The sequence below is a fragment of the Pan troglodytes genome, chromosome 3 (genome assembly GCF_028858775.2).
Source record: "Pan troglodytes isolate AG18354 chromosome 3, NHGRI_mPanTro3-v2.0_pri, whole genome shotgun sequence".
Lineage (NCBI taxonomy): Eukaryota > Metazoa > Chordata > Mammalia > Primates > Hominidae > Pan > Pan troglodytes.
Window position 1 is genome coordinate 17238622 of NC_072401.2, and position 25615 is coordinate 17264236.

The following is a 25615-nucleotide window of genomic DNA, read 5'->3' on the forward strand; positions in this document are numbered from 1 at the left end:
AGTAAGATGCATTCAATAAGAATCAAGTACCTAGTTAACCATTGCTGAGAATTACTTATTCTGTAAAATTTAATGCTATAATTGGATTTCCTAGGAAGTTTTGAGACTATGTGGTGAAATACTCTAGCAATCTCATGGTCCAAAGCACCAAAGACAAAAAATCAGTCTTAGCATTGTAGGTTGGGTAGGCATAATTTTAGTTTGAAGTTTAAAATATGAGTCTCGGCGGGGTGTGGTGGCTCATACTTTGGGAGGCCGAGGTGGGTGGACCACAAGGTCAGGAGTTCGAGACCAGTCTCGCCAATATGGTGAAACCTCGTCTCTACTAAAAATACAAAAATTAGCCGGGTGTGGTGGTGAGCGCCTATAGTCCCAGCTACTCGGGAGGCTAAGGCAGGAGAATTGCTTGAACCTGGGAGGCGGAGGTTGCAGTGGAGCCGAGATCACACCACTGCACTCCAGCCTGGGTGACAGAACAAGACTCCATCTCAAAAAAAAAAAAAAAAAAAAAAAAGAAAAAGAAAAAGAAAAAAAAATATATATATATGTATATATGAGTCTCAAGTCCTTGTTCTTTTTGTGGACAAATTTCTAGATTGCTCTATAATACAAAACAGGCTGCAGTCACTTGAGATTGTGATGGTGGAAACTTATTAAAATATGAGAAAAACTATAGGTTTAATAATGTGCCTGTGGGCTAGATATTCAGACATCATGGGTCACATTTGTGCTATTTACCAGCATTGCATCATCTGTTCAAGTTACAAATATCTATTGAAAGCTTTGTATTTGAAGGACATTGTGGTAGAGTGTTTTCTCTCATGAGTTTAAGAACTAAGGCTTTTAGAAGGTTAGAAAGAAGTCTTTCCTAGGCTCAATCTTTTTCCATTAAGAGCAGACTTCATCAACACCCGCTTCTCCATGCCTCGCTGTACTTTTTATATTTTTTAATTCTATTTTTGTCATAAAAATTCTATGTATTTAAGATGTACAATATGTTTTGATATACATAAACTTAGTGAAATTATTACCACAATTAAGCAAACTAATATAGCCATATCCTTCTACAATTTTCCATTGTTGTGAGAGCACCTGAAATCATCTCTTAGAAAATTCCTGGTATATAATACAGTATTATTGACTACAGTCATTATGCTGTACATTAGGTCTCTAGTGCACCACAGAACTTTGCTTGCACTACTCTTACAGGGTGGATGCTATTGCATTAGAGTTCATCGTTTATGGGTCTGTCTCCCTTGTTATACTGCAAGTTCCCTTGGGCAAGCCATATATATCACACTCCTATGCATGTGCTCAACACCTGCCCAGATGCCTGGCACAGTCAACTGTAGGAGGCCTGCAATGCAGACTTTGGACTTAAATTCAGGCAGACTTTGACCTGCATCCTCACTCCCAACCTCTGCTGGGGCATTTCTTTCTTTAACTGGGGCTCATGAGTACAGTGTCTGGAAATAAATAGAAGAAAGACTTATGAATAAGAAGTCCAGGTAGATCTCTTAGTCTTTTTTGTATCATGTGTCATGCTCACACCACACTGTAGCTGCTCTGGAATTGTCAAGATTTCACATTTGAACATGAACTGGGGTCCTTGAAGTAGGGATGCCATGTTTAACAAAGAAAACACAGGATGCTCAGTTAAACTTGAGTTTCAGATAAATATCAAATAATGTTGTAGTAGAAGTATGATGTCTCAAGTATTGCATTTGTATACTTACATTTTATCTGGCAACCCTAACTTCAAAAAGATAATAAGTTGGAGGTAAGAAGAGTCAGATAATGTGTTTCTCAATAATTTTTTATTGTGTAGAACAGTTCTCTTCTCCAGTCCCCAGACAATAAATTCTGGTAGCAACACCTGTCATTGTGACAATGAAAAGATTTGACACACTTTGTTTTACCCACTATGGGGTAGTGTTATTTCAGTTTGGAAACCATAGGCAATATACTCTATAAAACCGAAAGTCAGGAAATGCACGTGCCAGGACTCCATAGATAACATAGTCACACAGAGTCAGGCAAAGAGCACATAATGTCCATTTTCTGGTTAGTACCTCATTCAGACCTCCAGAACAAGCTCGTGAGGGCAGTCATAGATATGACTTGCGTTTAAGCCTGTACGTTTGACAATTGTAACCCCCTAAGAGAAGAGCTAACAACCACCTCAGATTTCATAACAGCTTGACTTATAACATATTAGGGGATAATAAAAACATACCATATCTGAAACATTAATTATAAATATGATAATAATTATACCTTCAACTTGTACCGCACTTTAAATTCATTCAAAGCACTTTTCTGTCCATTATCTCATATGATCATTAGTGTGGTATTTACCAGACATTAGAGAATGGAATGTCTGTTCAAGCCACTGTTATGGCCAATTTGCAACTTCTGATACTATCAATTTGAAACCACAAATGGGAAGAGATGGGTCTCCTTTTTCTTTTTCAGAAATCTGTCAGTTCATCTATCAATTGCGGGCTTTCTCTCAAGTATTTTTAGGACTAGTCCTAGATTTTCCATTAATGTCACAAGAATATTCTCTTTCTGAGCAACTTAGGCAATTATGCTAATTTAAGGTAAGAGTTTTAAATAAAATCAAATCAAAAGTAAATTTAAAAATTTGTGATGAACTGTCTTTCTCCGAAGAACTGTCTGGCCTAGGAAGGCAATGTCTGACAAACAGCAAGAGTTCAGTGAGTTCTGAAAGAATGAATCCATGAATGAGTGAAGGAACAAATCAACTTCGAATGACAATCTGCTCTACTTCTAACTGAATTTGCTACAAATCTCACCAGCCTAATGAAAACTGCTACTGAAATGGACACTCATTAATCACAATATCAGTTCCCACTGCACTCCAGTTTGGATGACAGAGTGAGACCTCATCTTTAAAATAAAAATAAAATAAAATCACAACATCGGGGGCTAGAGCCATCTGGAAACCATTTAATGGAACCCCATGCGAATAAATGCATGGTCCAGGGTCATCTGAGACAATGACATTTATGTTTTTAAGCAACCAAGATGCCACAGTCAGAGGCAAGAATCCATTCCCATAATTAAACATGAAGGACTACTCTGAGGAAGTGTATTCTTTTCTTGAAAATAAATTTTTGAATGCAATCAAAATCAATTTCCTTTCCTCTGGTCCTCAGTGAACAAGATACAGAGCCCACTCTTTACATATAACTTGCCCAAATAAATTACCAGCACTTGATAAATGTTTAGCAGTTCCTTGCTCTCTGAGCAAAATGGGGGATGAAAATCTCACCCTCTGTTGGACAGATGTGGTAATTGTAATTGTTTGGAACTTGTTTGTTTAACTCACCATTTGCCATTAATATTCATTTTTTCCCCAATTGGTCTTAAATTCTTGGTTCCTGTATAGAAAGAAGACAAGTCTGTTTTGGCTCTGCCCAAAACCAGAGTTCTTCCCACTATGTGCCAAATAAATAATGGGAACTCCATGGTAATTTGAAGTGGCTGTTGTCTCATAGGTTTAACTCACTCACTTATTCTGTCATTCGTCCATTCATTAATTCATGCAGTAAATATTTATTTACTCTGTGCTTTTCAAGAGTGGCACTAAGCTAAAGTTACAGGTGCATCTCATTTAACCCTAAAATGTTGGCATCATTGTTACCCAGATGTTACAGATGAAGAAACTGGGGTTAAGGTAGTTTAAGCAACATGTCTAATGTCATCTCACATGCCTAACATCTGGCAGTTATGGAGGAGCAAAGACTCAAAATGAACCTGCGTGGATCCAAAATCCGTGAATGTTATCTCTGTCTCAATGGATGGAAAAAAAAAAAAGAAGGAGGAATGTTTAGGGAAGCAAAATTACTTTATGGAAGACCAAGTCTGCAGGGCCAGCTGGCCATACCTTCTGAGAAGGCTCAAGAGCTTTAAGCAGTGGCCAGAGAAACCTGTGCCTTTCTAGGTTTCAGGTGGACACCACAAAGGCATTATTCCTAGAAAAAACACACACGGGTCTTAAATTCTTGCGCTTGAAATCCCTTTCCCCATGTGCTGCAGAGCACATTCTTTGCATGTAACTTTTTAAAGTGGCCACATTCCTGCCATAGTAGTTATTAAGTGTGGTGTCAAAATGCCTTATGCATATTACCAAGGAGTGATTTTCCCAGAAACATGTTTTAAATCATGTAATGGGATATTAGAGAAAGAGAAAGAAAAAATAGAGAAAAAATGCTTTCAGAATTCCTATATAGCAAGCACAGTAAAAATATAGCTGGGTGAGGTCGAACCAATAAAAAGCAGTAGAGAAATAGAAACCGGAGATAGTGAACATACTTGGGCCCCTTGCAGAATTTCTGTACCTTAGGGGAACATGTCCAAATACACAACACATAAAAACACATATTACAAGACAAAATTGAAGAACTTAGTCAATACTGCAAAGCTACTGGAGCTTTCAGGAAAAATAAAGGAGGTAAGGAACGACAATGTAAAAGAGAAACAGCAAGTGTAGAAATGGCTCCACAGAGGTGTGGATCTGTGGTTCTTCAGACTATCTAATGAGCCTTGGTGACTGAGGAAAAGAAAAGCAGAGAGTGATGACATTTCTTAAAACAACTTTTCTCTTTTTGGAGAGCGAAATGTCCCTCCAGCAGCCATGGAATAGCTTTTGGCTAGTGTGGCCATGAATGTGTGTGGTCTCTCTGGAAATCCTCGTTCCAGACAGGGTACTAAGGTCAAGATGAAATAACAAATGTGTGATAGAGAATTACTGGGACCCCTAGCCCCAAACCACAGATAGTAGTTAAAGGTTAATGAAAATTTTATCTGCATTGTCCTAGATCTCAGTCTAGAGGAAACAATGTGCTTATTGGAATCCAATCTAATGAGAACACCCATCAATGTGTTATGGAGCATTTTCAAAGGGATGAAAGCACTGCCAAAAACTTTACATGCGCCATCCCATCAAACCCTTATGTTTCAAATAAGGCCACTTAGAAAAGAATTAGGTTTTTCTCTAAGAAACAGGCCAACAGAAAGTGCTCTGAAACAAGGTAGTGTTTTAGTAGTTACACTATTTACCCACTAACCTGCAAAGCCACGCCCACTTACACATAGTTTAACCAAGTGTTCTGGAGTCTTCTGCCCCACACATTCTTAATCACTGTTCCCCTCTCCACTCCCTTCTCCTGCTCACCACTTACTAGAAGCGAGAGTGGGTTTCTGCACTTGAATGTTGGGAGCAGAGCCCAATCTCCTCAGTCCTGCATTTCAGCAGGAACTGCCCATTAAAAAGGTCGTATGGACTCCCACCTGGCCAGGGAGCCTCGGCATCAGGCTGTCCACATTGTTCACTTGATAAGTCCTGCCCAGTTGGGAAGCCTTTTCAATGCATAGAAGCTATGGTGAGGCCAAGGCCATGCATATCAATGATAATAAGTATTGATCATTCTATGCTTCAAATGATCCTCAGCTCTTTGATTATAACATCTCATTTAATTTTCACAAGCCAGTGATGGCAGTATTTTTTTTTTTTTTTTTATTGAGACAGAGTCTCGCTCTGTCACCCAGGCTGGAGTGCAGTGGCATGATCTTGGTTCACTGCAACCTCCATCCGCCTCCTGGGTTCAAGTAATTCTCCTATCTCAGCCTCCCAAGTGGCTGGGACTACAGACGTATGCCACCACGCCCAGCCAATTTTTGTATTTTTAATAGAGACAGGGTTTCACCATATTGGTCAGGCTGGTCTTGGACTCCTGACCTCAGGTGATTCCCCTGCCTTGGCCTCCTAAAGTGCTGGGATTACAGGCGTGAGCCACAGCACCCAGCCCAGTGATGGTAGTATTATACTCACTTGCACATAAGAAAATGAAGTCTCTGTTTATCAAGCAAAGCATGGATTAAAGCCCAAGAATGTTTGCATTGAACCCCTGTTCCCTTTCTCCTGCACCATCCAGCCTCTCAGCCCTGCATTGCCTGCTGAGATGGGCCTCAGGAGATCCTTCTCCATGTATCTCTCCCAGGAAGGAAATATTTTCCGAATGAGATGTGAACCACGTATTTCCTAAGAATGTGGCCATTGTGGACCTGGACCTGGACACAGGCTAGGCCAGCTGAGAAGCATATTACTCAAATGGTGGTTGTGGCTGTCATAAGGCAGAAGAATAGTGTGGGGAACGGTTCTGCTACATGCCTAAAAGGAGCAAAGGGAAATTAATATTGTGCTTGAAACGAATAGCAAGTGATCAGCCTAACCCAAGACAGAGAAAGAAAAGCAACACTTTATGCTGGACTTAGAACTGCAGAGCAGGTGCACAGAGGGCTTTGAGGAACCTGATCCTTGGCTTTCTTTGTCTTCTGTTTCAGATAAAGGACAGTAATTATTTGGGACCCTTATTTCTGTTACCAGAAATGTGTGTGTTGATAAAAGCATTTATTTTCCTTTAGCTATGGCATGATGTAGGAATAGGGTGTGTGTGTGTGTGTGTGTGTGTGTGTGTATGTGAGAGAGAGAGAGAGAGAGAGAGAGAGAGAGACAGGGAGACAGACAGACAGAGAGAGAGAGAGAGCAAGCTGACTTTGGAATCAGCAAACCTGAGGCTCAGCCTCACCTGTGGGGCACCCACCTAACCTCTCTGGACCAAGTTTCCATTTTTAGAAAGGACCGTTTTTAGCCCTAATGTTCTTTATTCTACTGACCTGCTGCCAGGGAATTGTCTACCTCTGATACTCTTCTTTCCTAGAGTCCACCTTACCCAAAGGATAGAACTTCCTCCATGGAACTGCCCACTTCTCCAGCTGCCAGAGTAGTACCTTCCTGGTGTTGTCCAGGGCGGGGGCAGGCAAGTGGCCTTAGGGATGCACAGGCCAATTTCTCACATAGTCTAATAACCTGGCCCATCCTGAAGCTCTCCCCACCAATTACCACCTGTTCCCTAAGAAAACATCAGTAGCTTCCACCTGCCCAATCATATCTCACCTGGGCGGACACACCCCCATCAGGGGAGTGAAGGGCTTAAGAGATGGAGCACGTGGAGGAAGAGGGTCAATACTGAGGAGCTTTCTGCTTTCTGAATGAAAGGAACAATATATCACCCAGAACATCATCATCTCTTCAATTATTATACTGCCGGGACTTTTGTTCCTATTAAAATCTATCAGAACAGCCAGATGTGGTGGCTCATGCCTGTAATCCCAGCACTTTGGGAGGCCGAGGCTGGGCTGGTGGATCACTTCGGGCCAGGAGTTAGAGACCAGCCTGGCCAACATGGTGAAACTTTGTCTCTACTAAAAATGCAAAAATTAGCTGGGAGTGGTGGCGGACACCTGCAATCCCTGCTACTCGGTAGGGAGGCTAAGGCAGGAGGATCACTTGAACCCAGAGGTGGAGGTTGCAGTGAGCTGAGATCACACCACTGCACCCCAGCCTGGGTGACAGAGTGAGACTCTGTCTCAAAAAAAGAAAAAAAGATCAGATCGTAACCCAGAGTTTGTTTGAGTACGCCAGTGGACCACTGTGAGTTAATTTCTTCCTGTTCAAAAAAATCCAAAGACCTCAGTAAAGGATAGCTTTGCCAACATTTTACTTGATTATATAAACTTTTCTACAAATGTCTATGCATTTGTGTCCTCATTTATTCCTTCATTCAACAAATATTTATTGAGCTACCTATTATGTATGAGTTCCTGTATTAATCTGAGAACTCAGCAATTAACAAAACAGAGCCCTCATCCACATGCAAATAACATTCTAATAAGGAATGACATACAATAAATAAATAAGCAGACGCCTATTACAGGATTTATGGCAACTTAGAGATAAAGTATTATAGACCCAAAAGGACCCCCCTAGACACCAGCGATGGGGAGGAAGAATGAAAAGTTTTTTCTAGTAAAGGCTAAAAAAAAGCCCTCAGCTAAAATATCTCTTATTATTTCGTATGTGTGTGATTGGGGATTTTTTTTTTTTTAACAAATACTAATGCAACAGCCAAATCTTATTTTCCTCATCAGAAAAACAAAGCTTTCAGCTTCCCTGGAAGCATGAAGGAAGAGCTGCAGCTTCCAGCCCCAGGACAGCCAGGAGTCTGCCCAGCCTGGCACAGCATGCCTGGACCTCGAACGGGTTAAGGTGGCAGCGCCTGAGCTCAGAGCGCTGCATAAACAGTGCACGTCAGGCGTTCTAAGCAAGCTTCATCTTCCTTGTCTCTCAGTCTTGGGCTGTCAATCAGCTGTCACCAGCCGGCACATCAGCAGCGTGTGCACATCACCGGGCTGTCAGCAAGGCAGCTGATGAGACTCGGCTCAAGACCGTCAATCATCTTTGTTTCTCTTCTCCACTCGGGAAATATTTTGGCTTGGAGAAACAAAGAAACCTGGGCAACAATGGCTGGTAGTCAGGCATTTACTCCTGTTCATGGAGATAAGATCTTAAACAGGCGATGATCGTGATTCACTCCCAAATGATGCTGGGGTGGGATGGACAGAGGGAAGAGCCAGAATCTGTTGTATTAGGACATATTTTAAAACTGTAATTCTAGTTCCCTGAGCAGTCCCTGATGGATTCCCGAACCAACAAAGCACAAGAACATAAAACAATGATAACTTGAAGTTATCTGAGCTTATGCCTCAGAAAAAAATAAGGTGGCTCAGGATGGATGACTGCTTGGTTAGAAATTAAACACCATTGATCAGGCAGCTTTTTGAGGAGGGAGTAATTGTTGGACTGCTGAGTTCATTTATCTCCCAGGGACTTCTGAAACACCTCTTTAGGGCATGAGGCTGCTTGGGGGCACCCACACACCGGAGAGCAAGTTAACTCAGCAGGACCCCTGTGAAGTAGGCTTATCAGTGTGTACACTAGGAGTCACTTTGTTGAATATAAAGGTGCTCTAAACAGCCCATTTTCTGATATACTACCTGCCCCTCCTCTCGCCCAAAATATTGATTAGAAATGTCCCACATCCTTAAAAGTCCATGAGACACAAACATGAAGAGATGCGCCTGGCAACCAGTTTCAGTTGGGCAGCAAGTCCACTCTGGGCTGCTCCTCCCGTGTTTAACACTATTGCAGAATCGCCATGTGCATATATTAGCATAATTAATCAGTTAATTATGCAATTGATGCTACTAGTATAGTTGCTAATAGTATGCAAATAGCACCAAGTTGCCTAAAGCCTCTCCCAATTTTTTGTTTAATTGTTGTTCTCTAGTGGCTTTGAAATAGATTAGCAACAATCAGAGCTTTCAATCATACATATCAAGAACCCTATTACCTATAAATTTTTCAAATGTTCTGGATTGACTCATTCATACCATGACTGGTTCATCATTCCATGGCTGGTTCCCTCATCATTTCAGTGTTTGTGACAGTGGGGATGTTTTTCCTCTGATGGATTCTTTCCTAGGTGCAACACTGATTTCTGAAAACACATCTCTCTCTGATCTAACTGGACATTAATTGCTTTTGTGCTGATGCATCTATGCCTCCTGGTCTGATAGCGCAACCAGCAAATCTGATCTCTGACAAGTTGGCTGAACCTAATCAGGACAGATCAGCTGTTACCCAAGGTGCCACAGGCTGTAATTTGAGGATCTTTACAGAGTTATCACTCGCCTGAAAGACAAGGAACTATAATTCTGTCAACACTAATCCCAAACTGTATGTTCAAAGCAACTGTGGCCTCCCCACACCCCAAAAAAAGATAGCACTTGTCAAATAAATACCTGAGATAATTGATAAGAGGGGATTAGAAGGATGTGGCTGATACAGTGACAGTAGGAATTATTTTTTTTAAGAACCTTCAGAAGCAGAACATTGGATGTCAAGTGTGAACCGTCAAGGATAAAAGAGGGTGGCAGAAAGAGATGCATGGAAATTGTCCATCATTCCGCTCCCACTCATCACTGGGTGACTTGGTTCATATTTGCCTCACTCTCTAAACAGGCAAATACCCAAACATTCTAAGCCTCGAAGGAAACCTGTCAGAGCCAACTCGGGCTGCCACCCAGTGACAATGACTCGATGAGAAGCAAGAACATTGTCAGGAGTGGAGGTATTATTGTCAGGCTGTCAGCTCTGTGCTATTCTCTGAAGACCCCCGCGGTTTTCTTACAGGCACAAAACGAGGAAATATTAGAAAAATAAACTTCTTTCTTACTGTATCGCTTTGGTCCATCTTCCAAACAAAATGAAAGGGTTAATGTGGCGTCATCTTCAAAAAATTCAGTGGCAAAGGCGTCCCACCAGAGGTTGTCACTATCCTGCAAAGAGACAGATCATTTATTTAACAAGGGAAAGTGGGAAATATCTCAAAGAGGAAGAGAAAAGGGAAGAGAAAGAAAAACTCACTTGCTCCTTGCTCATTACTTCGCGTATGTGTGTAGGTGTTCTAGGAAAGGGTAGGTGGGCGGTCACTCTTCAAATTAATTGCCTCAAATAGGAACCAAATTCCAATTCAATAAGTGAGCTCAAACCAATCGAATAAAAATTAATTCTCCAGGATATATTTGGGGAGATTTAATAAATGTGCTATAAAACACAATGTGATGTTTTTTGACAAAAGGGTTTGCATTTAATGTAAAATACACTTGACTTTTTTTTCTCTTTCTCTCTGTCTGCTCTTTTAAGAGTTCATTTTTATAAATAGAAACCACAATATTACAACCAGGTTAAATATAATTTTCAAACATAATTTAATCAACAGAGATGTTCCTAGCTCTACTATACACAAATATCCCTATAAAAGATACAGGTACAGATACATGGATGGATAGATTGATAGAGAAGTTCACACACAAGCGATTGTCACATATATATGGACTGTTCTTGATTGTTTTAAGAGGACAGGCAACCACTAGCTTGTTGTTAAAAAGAGTATTAAAAATAGAGCAGTTCAGCAGAATGCAGGCCATCCATATGAATTCTGTTTGTTTGTTTTGGGTTGAATGTTTCTCTTGCTCATGCAGAAAACACTTTGGAAGCGGCCCAGTTTAAGGCAGTTAGAATCACTGTTAATCTCCAAGGGGAGAAGAGGGCCCCTCTCACAGTGAATTAAGAAGGTTATACAGAGTGTCATATTTACAGGAGGAATCACATCCCAGTCAAATTCTCGGTATAGGACCTGATTTATCCCAAAATTCTTAAGCACCATGTTTTTCCAGAGAATTGGAAGTTGAAGACAAGATGCATCCCAGCTGCCTGTCAGATGGAAGGGGAGATAGAAGGGGAATTGCCACTCCCCATGTAATAGTCCCACTACTGAGTCCTGGCAGAGATACCACAAGCCTCTCTTCTTCCCATTAAGTTGCTCTGCTTATGACAACATTAAGTTGTTGTCACTGGCAGACCTTAGGAATGAACCCTCAGTCCCAGCAAGAATAATTAAGGAGCCACGGAAGATTGATGCCGTCCTCTCCTTCAGAAAAGAAGAAGCTCAGACAAATGAATTTTTGCGTCTCTCTTTGGCTTCCTTCCAATCACCATAGCAAAAGCCAATCCCTTTCTCAGTAAAACAGGGTAGATAGGAAACCACCGAAGAGCAATGCATGGATCCACGTACAAAGTACTCTGCTTTTTCTCCTTTCAGAAACAAATATGTATTGGGCACTTAACTATGTGTAGGCCTTCAGAATGCACAGCTGAATAAGAGACTGGTCCCTACCCTCAAAGGGCTTAAAGCCCACTAGCAGAAGACAATCACATGAGCAACTAAACAGGCAGCTTCACTCCACATCTGAGACCGTGGCACACGTCCTCAATGCTCTGGAAGCTTGTGGAGCTTTTAGAAAACTCAGTGGGCTTGGAAGTGGAGGAATCTGCCAGGGAAAGAAACCCTATTCGGAAGACTGGATACATTGGTTTATTCGACTTTAAATCACTACACAGATGCAAAAAGAGTCACAGTTAACATTTATTGAGTGTTTACCACATGCCAAGCACTAGTCTAATGACTTTATGTGTATTTTCCTACTTAATCCACACTATGAATCCATTTCTTCTGTGTGTGTGGTTTTTTTTTTCTCTTCAATACAAATATAAGCTTCTTGTACACAGGGGCTTTGTTTTGCTTGCTACTTTATCTCCCAACCCCCAGAACAGTGTCTAGCCTAGGATATTACTCATAAAAGCAGCTCAATGAATGAATGAAGCTGCTCATATTATCTCTACTTTGCAACTGCAGAAACCAAAGCTTAGGCAGTAAATGTCACTTGCTCCAGTACACTCAGCAAATAAATGTCAGAGATGGAATTTAAACTCAGACCACTGGACACCCCCGACCTACCCATCCTTTGCTCTGTACAGCAACCTGCTACATTTCCCTGACAGTCTTTGAGAGGCTGTGGTTAGGATTCAGCAAGAGGGGAGAAAGAGTTGAAAGGGAATATTTAGTCTCAGGTTGATTTCTTCTTTGAGCTCCTTGCCTTGTGCAGACCTGCAGCCAGGACTCACGCTCAGGAGACTGCCTGGCGCTTCACAGTAAAGCAGTTGGTAATACATCATGGCGGAATTCAGTCCTGCAGGTAACACTGCCTCCTCCCAGCTTTGTGAACTTAGCAACTTATTCTACCTTCCCCAGCCTGTCTACTTATTTAGAACCTGAGGATAACAATAATAACAACAATAGTTACTATCTGGCAGCACAGATCTGAGGACTAAATAAATTAGTAGGTATAAAGTGCTCCTCAAAGGGAGTGAAGATCAATAAAATCTTCAGGAGATAAAATCTGCAGAAGAGCACCCCAAAGACAGTGAAGATCAATAAAATGCCCTTTCCCTGCCTCTGTCTACCATCTTTAATATCATATCTAGGGCAGGAGGCATTCCACTTTATAAAGAACTGCACTGAAAATGAACTTTATGGCCAGACGTGGTGGTTCATGCCTGTAATCCCAGCACTTTGGGAGGCCCAGGTGGATGGATCACCTGAGGGTCAGGAGTTCGAGACCAGCCTGACCAACATGGTGAAACCCAAACTCTGCTAAAAATAGAAAACTCAGTGGAATAGAAAATAGAAAACTAAATGGAATAGAAAATAGAAAAATTGGCCAGCCAGGCGTGGTGGTGGGCACATGTAATCCCAGTTACTCAGGAGACTGAGGCAGGAGAATAACTTGAACCTGCAAGGCAGAGGTAGCAGTGAGCCAAGATCACCCCACTGCACTCCAGCCTGGGTGACAGAGTGAGACCTGGTCTCAAAAAAAATGAACTTTATAAAATAGTCTGTTCATAAATCAGCACTTTCCCCTATCACTTCAACCATTAGCAACCCTTTTCCCTGGCAACAGCATCTGTCTATAACACTGTTAAAAATCTGAATGAAAATGTATTACTTCTCATTTGCTTTGCTCATTATTCAGAGGCCCAGTGACTGGATCCTCTCTGTATTAATTCATTCTCACACTGCTATGAAGATATACCCAAGACTGGGTAATTTATAAAGGAAACAGGTTTAATTGATTCACAGTTCAGCATGGCTGGGGAGGCCTCAGGAAATTTACAATCATGGTGGAAGGGGAGGAGAGGAATGAATGCCCAGTGAAGGGGGAAACCCCTTATAAAACCATCAGATCTCGTGAGAACCAACTCATTATCACGAGAACAAGATAAGGGAAACCACCCCCATGATTCAATTATCTCCACCTTGTCCCTCCCATGACACATGGGGATTATGGGAACTATAACTCAAGATGAGATTTGGGTGAGGACACAGCCAAATCATATCATCCTCTATTTTCTGATAATCTAACTCTTGGTCTCTGACACTTCTGCTGGAAAACGAACCAGTGAAAGGCAAAAGTCAATAGAAATGCTGGCTGATCTGAGGTCACTGGGAGAAAAGAAAGTACTCAAGTTACAATGAGGTTCGAGGAATGTCTATGAGCTGTGTTACAGGTTCCACAGGGCCTACATACATACGTGAGTTTTGGCAGAAGTTGAAAGAGACATAATGATCCAAGAATGAGAAATGTCATATGATTCAAACTAGCTTCAGTGGAACATGGGATGAATCAACGTCTCAGGAAATTTCAGAAGAGGTCTGCTGGGAGAATGGGCACATTAGGTAACACCACACACACAAAAACACACACACACACACACATAATTGGTTTTGGTCACAAATCTTGAAAGAACATCCTCAAAATAAAAATGTAACCTTTAAGTTCATAGTGCCAGGCATATAATAGGTAGATAAGATAATATTTTTGTTTGGCTGATAGAACACATTAATAGATAGATGGATGGAATAAATTTCTTATCGTGGCATCACAAACTCAGCTCGGGAAGTCACTTTACAAAGTTGTCCAGAGAACTTGATTGTGGACCCTACTTTGTCTGTTGGTCAATAATTTTAAACTGGCATAAAAATGACATTCTGTGTATTTAGATTGTAATTTTCAATCTCCCCCCATGTGTAAACATGTACACACACACACACACACACACACACACACAGAGCTTTTGAATTAGTCTTTAGTTATGACAGAACAAATGTTTATTTAGGAAAGGAATAAAAGTAATAGAGATTTAAGACAAAAATTACTAAGTGTTGGGTATAGGCCATTCTTGTGTTGGCTGTATATGAAGGAAGCTTATTATGGAAAGAGCACATGTTTGAGGGTCCCGGGTTAATGTTAGTATCGTAATCCAGAATTTTCTAAGTGCTGTACATGTATTGAACCATTTTATATTCACAACTACCCTAATTGCTACCAAGGGGCAGAGCAGGCAGCCTTATAGAGAACTTATGTCCTTAACTTCTATGTTATACTGACTTACACATATGATTTCTGCCTCTTAATAGCTGGATGACCTCAGTCAACACATCTAATTTCTTTGCGTCTGTTTGCTTGTTGGGTAAGTGGGACTAATAATCTCGGTGTGCTGTGAGGACTAAACAGAAACTGCCCGGCATATAGTAGTTGTTCAATATGTGTGAACTATTATTATTTATCATTATCTCATTTAACCCTTAAGATATTCATAGAGAATCTAAAATTCACAAAAGGTAAGCTACTCAATAAAGGTTAGAAAGCAAGAAAGTGATGAAGCTAAAGTTCACGTAACAAGTCTGCCTAACTCCAATACATGCTTTTTTTGTAAATAATTTTACTTAAAAACTTATTTCCCACTTTGGGTTGAAGACCAAAAATGCTTTACAAGAGTTAGAGGAAGAGGTCAGCATTGACTAGAGGAAATTTCCCCCTCCAACCTTTCGGAGTTCATACCCTTTTTCCCACCTTCACATGGTTTTCCTGATAATAAATCTCCTTTTGGAACACTTCCTGCTTCCATTCTGTTGTCTGGTATACTTCCTGGGATCAGTTAGGCAATTTTGTAGAAGTAATGCGGATAATAAAGAGATTAGGAGTTTAGGGAGTGGCTGAAATACAGCTAAGACCTCTGCTGAGCCAAATAGATGTCTCTGGCAGAAGATCTAACAACTCTACCAGTAGACACTCAGTTCTTGGTGACACAGCTACCTTATGAGTTGTGGACAATCACTACAAAAAAAAAAAAAAAAATTCATTCCCTCCATTTTCCAAGTTTTAATTGTCAGTCATCTAGAATGGTATGGACCCTGCAACACAGACTCTAGCTTGGCCACATGTGAGGAAGAAAAAGAGACCATGGTCATTTGAAAGAAAAGATACTAATTAAAATTCTGCAGCTTTATGTACAGGCTAGCAGTTCCACCTGCTGACCGTAAACTTAGAGCCAACATCATTGGAGAAATGATGCGGAAGTACCACAGAAATGGCCCATTCTCCTTTTGGACCTGGCAATGTGGCCAAGTTCAGCAAGACGGCCAGCAGGAGGCTGTGTGAGTTAAGTTATAAGCCGTTTTGATGAAGGATCCCATAGAGCAGCTCACTAAATCCGGTTTCCGCTAAAGTTTAGAGGCAAAGCAGGGTGCAGCTGATCACTCTTACTCCACACACATAATCATCACAAGTTAAACTAACTTGGAGATTAACCAGGAGGTGCATTGAGACTGACCAGTCTCATCTTTGCCCAAAAGATAAAGATCAACATTTTGGGACTTCCAAGTAAATGGTATAGCACACGCTCTTAAAACACAACCACAAGTCTGACATCTTGTTCCCAGGTGTATTGGGTGGCACGCACATCTGGGACTGGCAGATATAAGAGATACAACATTTTGTGCACGTAAGCTAAAAGAGAGTCTATCCAGAGAAAAAACATTCTTACCACACCAGAAAGGAGCCAACATATGCAGGACCCTGGAGTTAGCCTCCCAGCAATGTGTTGAGCCAAGGGACCTCCAGCAGCTCACCTGTCAGGGTTAAGGGCTCCTTCTCAACTCCTTGTGCCTCCCTGCCTTTGCATATGTCATTCTTTTGACCTACAATGTCCAGCAAATGCCAAGATGCAGTTCGTGGACCCCTCTTTCACTGTCTCCTGTACTAGGAAATCTTGACAACCATAATCCCAATAGAGTGTATATGAAATTATCATGGAATCATCACCTTGTAATACACATTTTCCTAAAGTATGCTCCAGCAGACTACGTTACTTAAGGATAGGGAATGGACATTATGTATCTATGCATCCTCAGGAGGATTATCCTATAAATTAGTACCCAATAATGGAGTAGAAAAACGGACTAAACAGATGATAAGGCCCTACCCACACGGCGAGTAAGATTCTTTCTCTAAAATTGTAGGAATCTTAAAATCTAACCTCAGTGGCTAGGGGCCAAGACAGTGTTCGAGAGAAGTCTTCTCTCTGTCACATCACTGTTATCTCATCTCACAATAACGGAATGCCCCAGGCATGCATGTCAGGAGTTCATATGGAGGCAGAAATTTAAATAAATTATCTCACACCTACACTGCCACGCTTTTGAGCCACCTTTGGAGTATTATACATCTCAGTGAAATGTTGGTTAAGGTTGCTTGTAGTACATGAATGCACTTGACTGGCTGTCATTAATCAAGCCAAATTTTACTTTATTAATTTTAAAAATAGAGAACAAAGGAGAATATGATGAAGACTCATGGGCCCATTACCCGGAATTAACAATTATTGCAATATTATTGCATTTTCCTTTTCTAAAGTAATTAAATGTTACAAATATAAATAAATGTTCTGGGTCACCATATCCTACTCTGTTTTTCTCTCTCCTCTCTCAGACCTCCATAAACAACTGTCTCATGAAAACCATATGGATCTTCCTAGCCCATCTTTTATATTAATATACATGCATGATTCCACTCATATACAGTCCTATTTTGCTTTTTAATATTTTATTTACATGATAGGATACATTATGTTTTCTTCCTGAACTGTGATTTGTTTAAATTCAACATTGTGTTTGAAGACCTATCCAATTTATATATAGACATATATATGTGTGCGTTTATATATATACACATATATATGTCTATATATAAATGTATATATATGTGTGTATATATATATACACACACATATATGTGTGTGTGTGTGTATATATATATATATTTTTTTGAGACAGAGTCTCGCTCTGTCACCGAGGCTGGAGTGCAATGGCGCGATCTTGGCTCGCTGCAACCTCCACCTCCTGTGTTCAAGCGATTCTCCTGCCTCAGCCACGCGAGTAGCTGGGATTACAGGCGCCCACCACCACGCCCAGCTAATTTTTGTATTTTTAGTAGAGACAGGGTTTCACCATGTTGGTCAAGCTGGTCCTGAACTCCTGACTTCAGGTGATCCACCTGCCTCGGCCTCCCAAAGTGCTGGGATTACAGGCATGAGCGCGCTTGGCCCCAATTTATATATTGGGGTCTCTCTTTCCTTATATAAGCTACATACTAATGCACTGAATAGATATACGGTAATACATTTTATTTAAACATTTTGCTACTAATAATCTCAGATAGTTCCTAATTTTTTGGTCATCCCAACAATGCTGCCATAAATGTCTCTGTAGTTTCCTTTTGTGTTTATATGTAAGAATTTCTCTCAGGCATATGCCTAAAGTGGATATGCCTAGACATATGGTTTGTACCTGTCTATATTTTGGTCCTTTCATTAGGAGGTCCCTGTACTTTCATATTAAAAGCATCTGCATCTGGTCTGATTGATGCATGGGTAGAGATTCAAAGAGTACTGTTAAGCAATATATTTCCAAGTGGGATCTAGTAGCAGGAGCAGCTTAATGACAAAAACAGAGACTAGCTCTGCTGGGAGAAGGATGAATATCTAGAAGTCCAAAAAAGATGCAAAAATGGAGTAACACTACTAATAACACTCCAACTTTGCCGATCATTCTTTTAAAAGAGGAGTGTATATTAAGGCCTTCATTAACCAAAAGGAGGATTATTTCTTGACACAAGCATAGGAAAGAAAGCAAACGTAGGTTTCCCATGCCACTCCACAATGACTCATGGATCAGGAGGACTGAGTACCAAATGCCCGAACTCATGTGTAGATTGAGGTCTGTGCACACTGCCACAGGGCTTCTGATCTGGGACACGTGTTTTCCCAACAGACAGGTACTTCCAATTCTTGCTGTTGTTTAGTATCTGAACTGTGTGTGGCGAGTGTTTAGTGAATATTAATAAGTAATAAGTGAATTCTTTTCCCCAAAGCTAGAAAGTAACAATAGCATACAGCAGCCTCCAGGTAAATAAAGATGAAATTAACTCAGCCTGAACACAGACAGGGGAAGTGGTTGTTGACAATTCTTCCATATTTTAATTAGGAAAAAATATCATCAAAGCTTCTTTATTCTAAACAATCCCCTATATGCATTTGTGCTATTACAATCCTTAGTCCTTTTGTCCCATCTCACAGGTGAGCCCAAATTTCACCAGCAGCCTAATCATATATCAGGATGAGACACACAGTCATGTCAAATAGCAGAAGAGAGTCTTAATTATGTTTAAAAATCTACAGCAGCATTTTGCTTCCATCCTAGATTCTCCCCTGTTCCCAACCCTATCCCTCTTCACCAAAAACAGGATCCCGGTGCCAGGGCTGCCCCTCGGCATCTTTAACTTAAGCACTGACAGGTTACGTGGGATTTTTGCCAGAGTAATTATTTTTCAATTCAACAATAATGAGAAATTACCATGGCAACCACTTGTCACGTGGTACACATACACCCCCTCCAAAGAATGAACCATACTTAAAGCATCTATTCCTTGAAAATGTGCTTTTTTTTTTATTAAAATAAACTTAAACAGGTCAAAGTGGAGAGCATTCTGAAGGGGTCTGAAAGATGGGAGATGGGAGGGCATTGACTTTCTTCAGTATCTTGTGGTTCTAGAAAAAATGAAAATGTCTCATCTTATAACCCTACTCTCTTGTACACACACACTTAAATAACACTATTAATTTGTATCTTACTATTTTAGTCACTCCTGTTTTACATGCATCAGCTAACCTTTCTCAGAAGATATTGAAGAAAGGATAAATTTGCCTGAAATGACCGAGGCAGAAACACACTTGCTACACTTGCTCTGCCTATATTTCTTTTTCTGCCATATCCAGATATTAAGAAAGAAGACAAAAAAAATTCCAAATCTCATGCCTTCTGCCTTTCCGTTACCTAGAGTCCCTCTCACACTGAAGGAAGCTCAGGTCATTTGTTTTCCAAGACTGTAACTGTGTTTTTGATTCCTTAATCACAAGCCACCCTTTCTCCAAAACCAAGGGTCTATCTCAAACCATGTTTATTTTGAATCAGCCTCCCTTAATAATAATAGTCAACAGTTACAAGGCACTTATTGTATGCCAGTCACCCTTCTGAACTCATTGCACATTATAAACCCCTTAAAACCTCACCATGACCCTATAATATAAGTAGCATTATTAACCCCATCTTATAGATGAGAAAACTGAGGCACTGAGGAGTTAGATACTTGCTTAACATTACACAGCTATCAAGTTGCCAAGAAAGAGTTCAACCCCAAGGACTCTGGCTACTGGCTAGCAAGTTTAGACTCATGACTGCTCCATTATGATGTTCCTTTATTCAAAACAATATCTCTAAAATATCTGTCTTCTTAGTTGTTTCAACATCCAGTCAAGGCCAAGTGCACTGAACGTTTGGGTCTCTCTCTGGAACAGGCAGCCCAAAGCAAGGATTTCCATCACACCTATGGAATTTGGCTTGAAGACACACAAATAAAAGTAATAAGGTAAGACCATTTGCCCTTGCCAGCTGGTAGCTGCACAAGCCTGAAAAGGATGCAGAGAGGGAATTTTAAATCTCCCCTTTTTTACTTATTTTTATGGGATTCTTTTTATTTTTTATTTATTTATTTATTTTTTGAGATGGAGTTTCCCTCTTGTTGCCCAGGCTGGAGTGCAGTAGCACAGTCTCGGCTCACTGCAACCTCCGCCTCTTGGGTTCAAGCGATTCTCCTGCCTCAGGCTCCCAAGTAGCTGGGATTACAGGAGCCCACCACCATGCCCAGCTAATTTTTGTATTTTTAGTAGAAACGGGTTTCACCATGTTGACTAGGCTGGTCTCGAACTCCTGACCTCAGGTGATTCACCCGCCTCGGCCTCCCAAAGTGCTGGGATTACAGGTGTGAGCCACTGTGCCCAGCCCTATGGGATTTTTTTTTTTTTCTTAAACAACTCATGTTCTAGAGACTGAATTTTTCTTCTCTAATTCTCAACTGTGATTTGCTCATTCTCAGCTAAATTGCATTTTATTTAACTGTAAGCATTAGTTATTATTTTAACTGAATTATAAAACGGCATGTTACCAACATAGCAAATTGTGTGTTTCGAGAGAGCATCTCGGTGTTTCACTCACAAATCAAGCCCTCCCTTTTAGAAGGTGCTCACTATAGTTCCCTGTATAGTGCACGTGGATGCTGCCTTGAGAAAGTGGCATATTAAAATGTGCAGAAAGACAAGACTTGGTATCCAGTAGACACAGCTCTTCAGTAGAAGTTACATCAGTGGTTTTCCCCCCAAAGACCTGAGAAATTCATGTATTTGAATCTCCAGCTTTGATCCACAAAATCAGTAATTAATTCTGAGCAGTCCGAACAGAAATGTTAGTTAGAATAACTAAAAGCAATGACTCAAATGCCTCAGTGTGTATGTGCCAACAATTGAGGCTTTTTTGCTACCAGACTTATTACAAGTGTGATGAAATAATTTTTTTTTGAAGTTGGGATTCCTGTCAGCTTTTTGAGGGCAACATCTTACCCATGTCTGGTGTGTTTTACATGCACAGTATCTAACACATGGCAGGAAGGCAACAAATAATTGCTCCATTATTTAATTATTTAAATCACTTAATTCAACAAATAAATATTTATTTAACTAAAACCCAGCACATTCTCAAAACCCAGAAGAAAACCAGCACTTTTAATTTTATGATAATTGAACACTGCCACTCTCTGCTCTATTTACATGTTTGTGAAACAGGGGCTTTGATTCTTTGATGACTGAATCAGTGAAAACACACAGAGTTTCAAAATGTAGTATTTTCTAGTCCTCACAGGCTATCAAGTTGGTAATTTTATTATCCCAATGTCAGTGGGGAAACTGAGGCCCCAAGCGGTTAAGAAATGTACCCAAGGTTACAAATCAAATAAGCGGCAACATTGGAATTTGCATCCTCTCTGACTCATAAATTTTTCTTTCCATCCACAAAGCTTTACTCGCTGCCTATTGCAATCTCTACTCTATACTATTCTAGTATGAAAGAGGATTGGTTGTTTTTTAATAACTAAATTTCCTATTTTATGCTCAAACATGGAGACATGTACTCTCACAATCAAAAAGAATATACTGGGAACCCTATGCAAAGCCACTTTGAAAATGACGTGGAAAGGCATTACTCTAGAAGCACAGGTTTTGTTCATGACAGCTCTGTGGCAGTGAGCACCGCGCATCGTATTACATCACACCATCTAGGTGTGAGAGGTCCCGAGATGCAGGATAATGTCATGAGGCAGCAAGTCGTATATCTTGAGAAAAGTTCACTGTAAAATCAGGCACAAATTTTCCATTCCAACATAAACACAGCAGACAAGGGAATGTTTCTGGAAAAGCTTGCAAGATTCAAAATCTTGTTTCTGTGACCCACCCTATTGCATTTGAATAGTTGATCAAATGACAAGAAAAATTCTTCAAGTCACCACTAAACATTGGAGGACTGTGCCAGGACCAAGGCCATAGGAAACCACTAGATAAGAAAACTCAAGATTTTCTCTCTTCCTACTTGGAAAAAATGAAAAAAATATTTTTGTTCACAAAGACAAATATAAGAAACCCAGAATATTCTTGAAACCTAGAAAAAAATAAGTTTTTCTTGATGACGGTCAATCATTTCTATTCTCTTCTCTGTTTACAAATCTGTTTACCAGGGGACTTGAATTCTCTCTGTCAGTGACACCCAAGTAGATATTACAGCTCCAAACTTCTCCCTGGGACTTCAGAATTGTGACTCTAACTGCCTCACTCACCTCTCCACTTCTTAACCAAAGAGGCATCTCAGGCTTAACATGGCCAAAGCCAGATATCTCCCCCAACTCCATCCCCTACAAGCCAATTCTTCTCATTCTCTTCCATCTCCATAATGTAATTCCAGTTTCTCAGTCACTTAGGCCAGCATTTGAGAACATATTCTTGATTCCTGTCTTACCCTAACTCCACACCTCCAATCTGTCAGCAAATCCCAGGAATTTACCTCCAACACATGAATGGAAATCCACCCATGTTTCTTTCCTTCCACTGCCACCCCTTCTCTGTGCCTCCAGTAACTTCAGCCTGGACAACAGTGACTTTTTCCTAACTCATCTCTCAGCCCCCACTCCTATTCCCCTGTAACCTGTGCTCTGCAAAGAAGCCTGGAGGATCTTTTAACAATACCCATTAGATTGTGTCCCTCCCAGCTAAAACTTTTCTATGGTTCGTCATTGCTGTGTAGGGAGCTCACTCTCCTGTGTGGATGGGACTTTCTCTTCTTCTTTGCTGTTGGTTCACTGCACTCTCAGCACAGCCCGCAGATCTAGGTTCTTACCTTGGGGACCTTCCTTTGGGCCTAGGGCTGCACTCCACTACACCACAGGGCCCTTTGAACCAGCTGTGTCCACCACCAGTGGATGCCTTTCCTCTCTTTGGTGTGGTTTTCTCTTTCTCCTCATTCAAATCTCAGCATCCTTGTCATCTTTGGGTCATCGAATCTACAGAAGCCTACTTGCTATCACATCAGTCTATATTTTTCCTTGATCATTCAATTTTGTTTGTTTGTCTTCTTACATACAAGAAATTGTGTTCATTGGGAATATAAGATCCTATTGCCTGCTTTGCTCTGAAGCCTGGCATATAATAGGTGGTTAAAAATGACTGCCTGAATAAATGAATACAAAAAATGTGTTAGACAAACTACCAAAGACAAAAGATAAATCTATCAAGGAGACACATTAATCTCCCTCTTGAACTCCCACAGGGCAGCCATACCAAGGTTCAGAGCTGGCACAGCCCAGCTGATTACAACCACATCATAGAGTACCAGGAACTTTCCAGAATCTTTATTCATTTTAATGTTTTAAATAAATATATGCTGTGAATTAAAAGCATTAAGAAATATTCATGCCCTTTGACTCAGTAATTCTATTTCTGGGACTCCATCCAAAGGACATAATCCAAAAATATGTAAATGCTTTACACGAAAAATTGCTCACCATAGGAGCACTCATAATAGAAAAAAACACACACACAAAAAACTAGGAACAATGTGTTTGCCCTACAATAGAGAAATGATTCAAGAAACTGATATGTCCACTGGAAAGAAAACAGAAATCTTTAAAATATAATGTTCACACATGGTTTAAAATAACACAAGCACATTCTTACATGATAATATAAAGTGAAGAAAATAGGCAGACAAACAGAACAGTGGGACAGAATGGAGAACCAAGATACAGACAGAAGCCTGTGTGGAAAATAAGTATCTGGTAGATACGGCATTGCCGGGTAGTGAGGTTGAGAAGAATTATTTGATGAGGAGTGTGGAGACAATTGGCTTTTCACCCGCAAATAATAAATAAATTAGGTTATAGCTCACATAACAAAACATAAGTTCTGGAGGAATTAAACATGTAAATAAAGAAAACCAAAACCTACTAGAAGAAAAGGTAGGAGGATATCTGTCTTTATGATGTCTGAAGAGGAGAAAATGCTATAAGCCTGCAGTCCCCAACCTTTTTGGCACCAGGGACTGGTTTCGTGGAAGACAGGTTTTTCATGGACTCTCTGGGGGACGGTTTCAGGATGATTCAAGTGCATTACATTCACTGTGCACTTTATTTCTACTATTATTACATTCTAATATATAATTAAATAATTATACAACTCACCATAATGTAGAATCAGTGGGAGCCCTGAGCTTGTTTTCCTGCAATTAGACAATCCCATCGGCATATGATGGGAGACAGCGACGGATCATCAGGCATTAGATTCTCATGAGAAGCGTGCAACCTAGATCCCTCGCATGCACAGTTCACAATAGGGTTTGTGCTCCTATGGGAATCTAATGCCACCAGTGATCTGACAGGAGGTGCAGATCAGGCAGTAATGTGAGTGATGGGGAGCGGCTGTAAATACAGATGAAGCTTCATTCACTGACCTGTCACACCTCCTGCTGCACAGACCAGTTCCTGTTAGGAACCCGTACTCCCCTCCATTTCTATAGTTGCAATATTTCTTTTTTTATATTCCTTTCTTTTTTTAGAGAGACAGGGTCTTACTCTGTCACCCAGGCTAGAGTGCAGTGGTGTGGTCATAGCTCTCTATAGCCTCGAACTCCTGGACGCAAGGGATTCTCCCATCTCAGCCTCAAGAGTAACTAGTCAGGCCAGGCACGGTGGCTCATGCCTGTAATCCCAGCACTTTGGGAGGCCAAGACAGGTGGATCACGAGGTCAGGAGTTCAAGACCATCCTGGCCAACACGGTGAAACCCCATCTCTACTAAAAATACAAAAAAAAAAAAAAAAAAATAGCTGGGCGTGCTGGCGCATGCCTATAATCCCAGCTACTCGGGGGGCTGAGGCAGGAGAATTGCTTGAACCAGGGAGGCAGAGGTTGCAGTGAGCCAAGATCACGCCATTGCACTCCAGCCTGGCAACAGAGTGAGACTCCGTCTCAAACAAACAAACAAAAAGTGTAACTAGTCCGATGCAATGCCCTCATTCCACGCATTCTCCCACACTTTCTCAACCATCCCTTGTTCATTCCTCAAGGCTTCCATCCTGGCCTGCCTTGATCCTAAGGCCTCTCACACCTTCCAACCTGCAGAAAAGTCTTTATTTTCTAGATTGAGATATGCGTTTTTTTTAAAAATTAATGGGAACCTCATGGTGACTATTCCTGTAATATTATGTTTTTATTTTATTTTACATTATGTCCAATTCTTATACTTTTATGTCCCAGCAATTAGACTGTGCACTGCATGGATGGAGTCACCATCTTCTTTGGGTTGTTTTCTGTATTCTTGTTGCTTACCTGGCACTTACTGATTGTGTAATTATGAGCCAAACAACGTGCATTATCTAAGTCAAGCCTTTGAATGACACTATCAGAGAGGTGAATTATTATCCTGATTTTACAGGTGAAGAAAACCAAAGCTC

General features: G+C 40.7%; 1 protein-coding gene across 14 annotated transcripts in view; it reads right to left on the bottom strand.

Moving 5' to 3' along the window:
• The window catches only part of LDB2 (LIM domain binding 2), a 397664-nt gene that overhangs the window by 247795 nt on the left and 124254 nt on the right, over nucleotides 1-25615 (bottom strand). For 13 of the 14 annotated variants that reach the window (XM_063809412.1, XM_063809414.1, XM_063809413.1 and 10 more), the window contains exon 2: nucleotides 10167-10269. In XM_063809412.1, coding sequence (XP_063665482.1) covers nucleotides 10167-10269 — 103 coding nt within the window. Of the gene's footprint in view, nucleotides 1-3355; nucleotides 3408-10166; nucleotides 10270-25615 lie in introns of all 14 variants that reach the window. The other variant, XM_054682799.2, reaches the window with a different exon arrangement.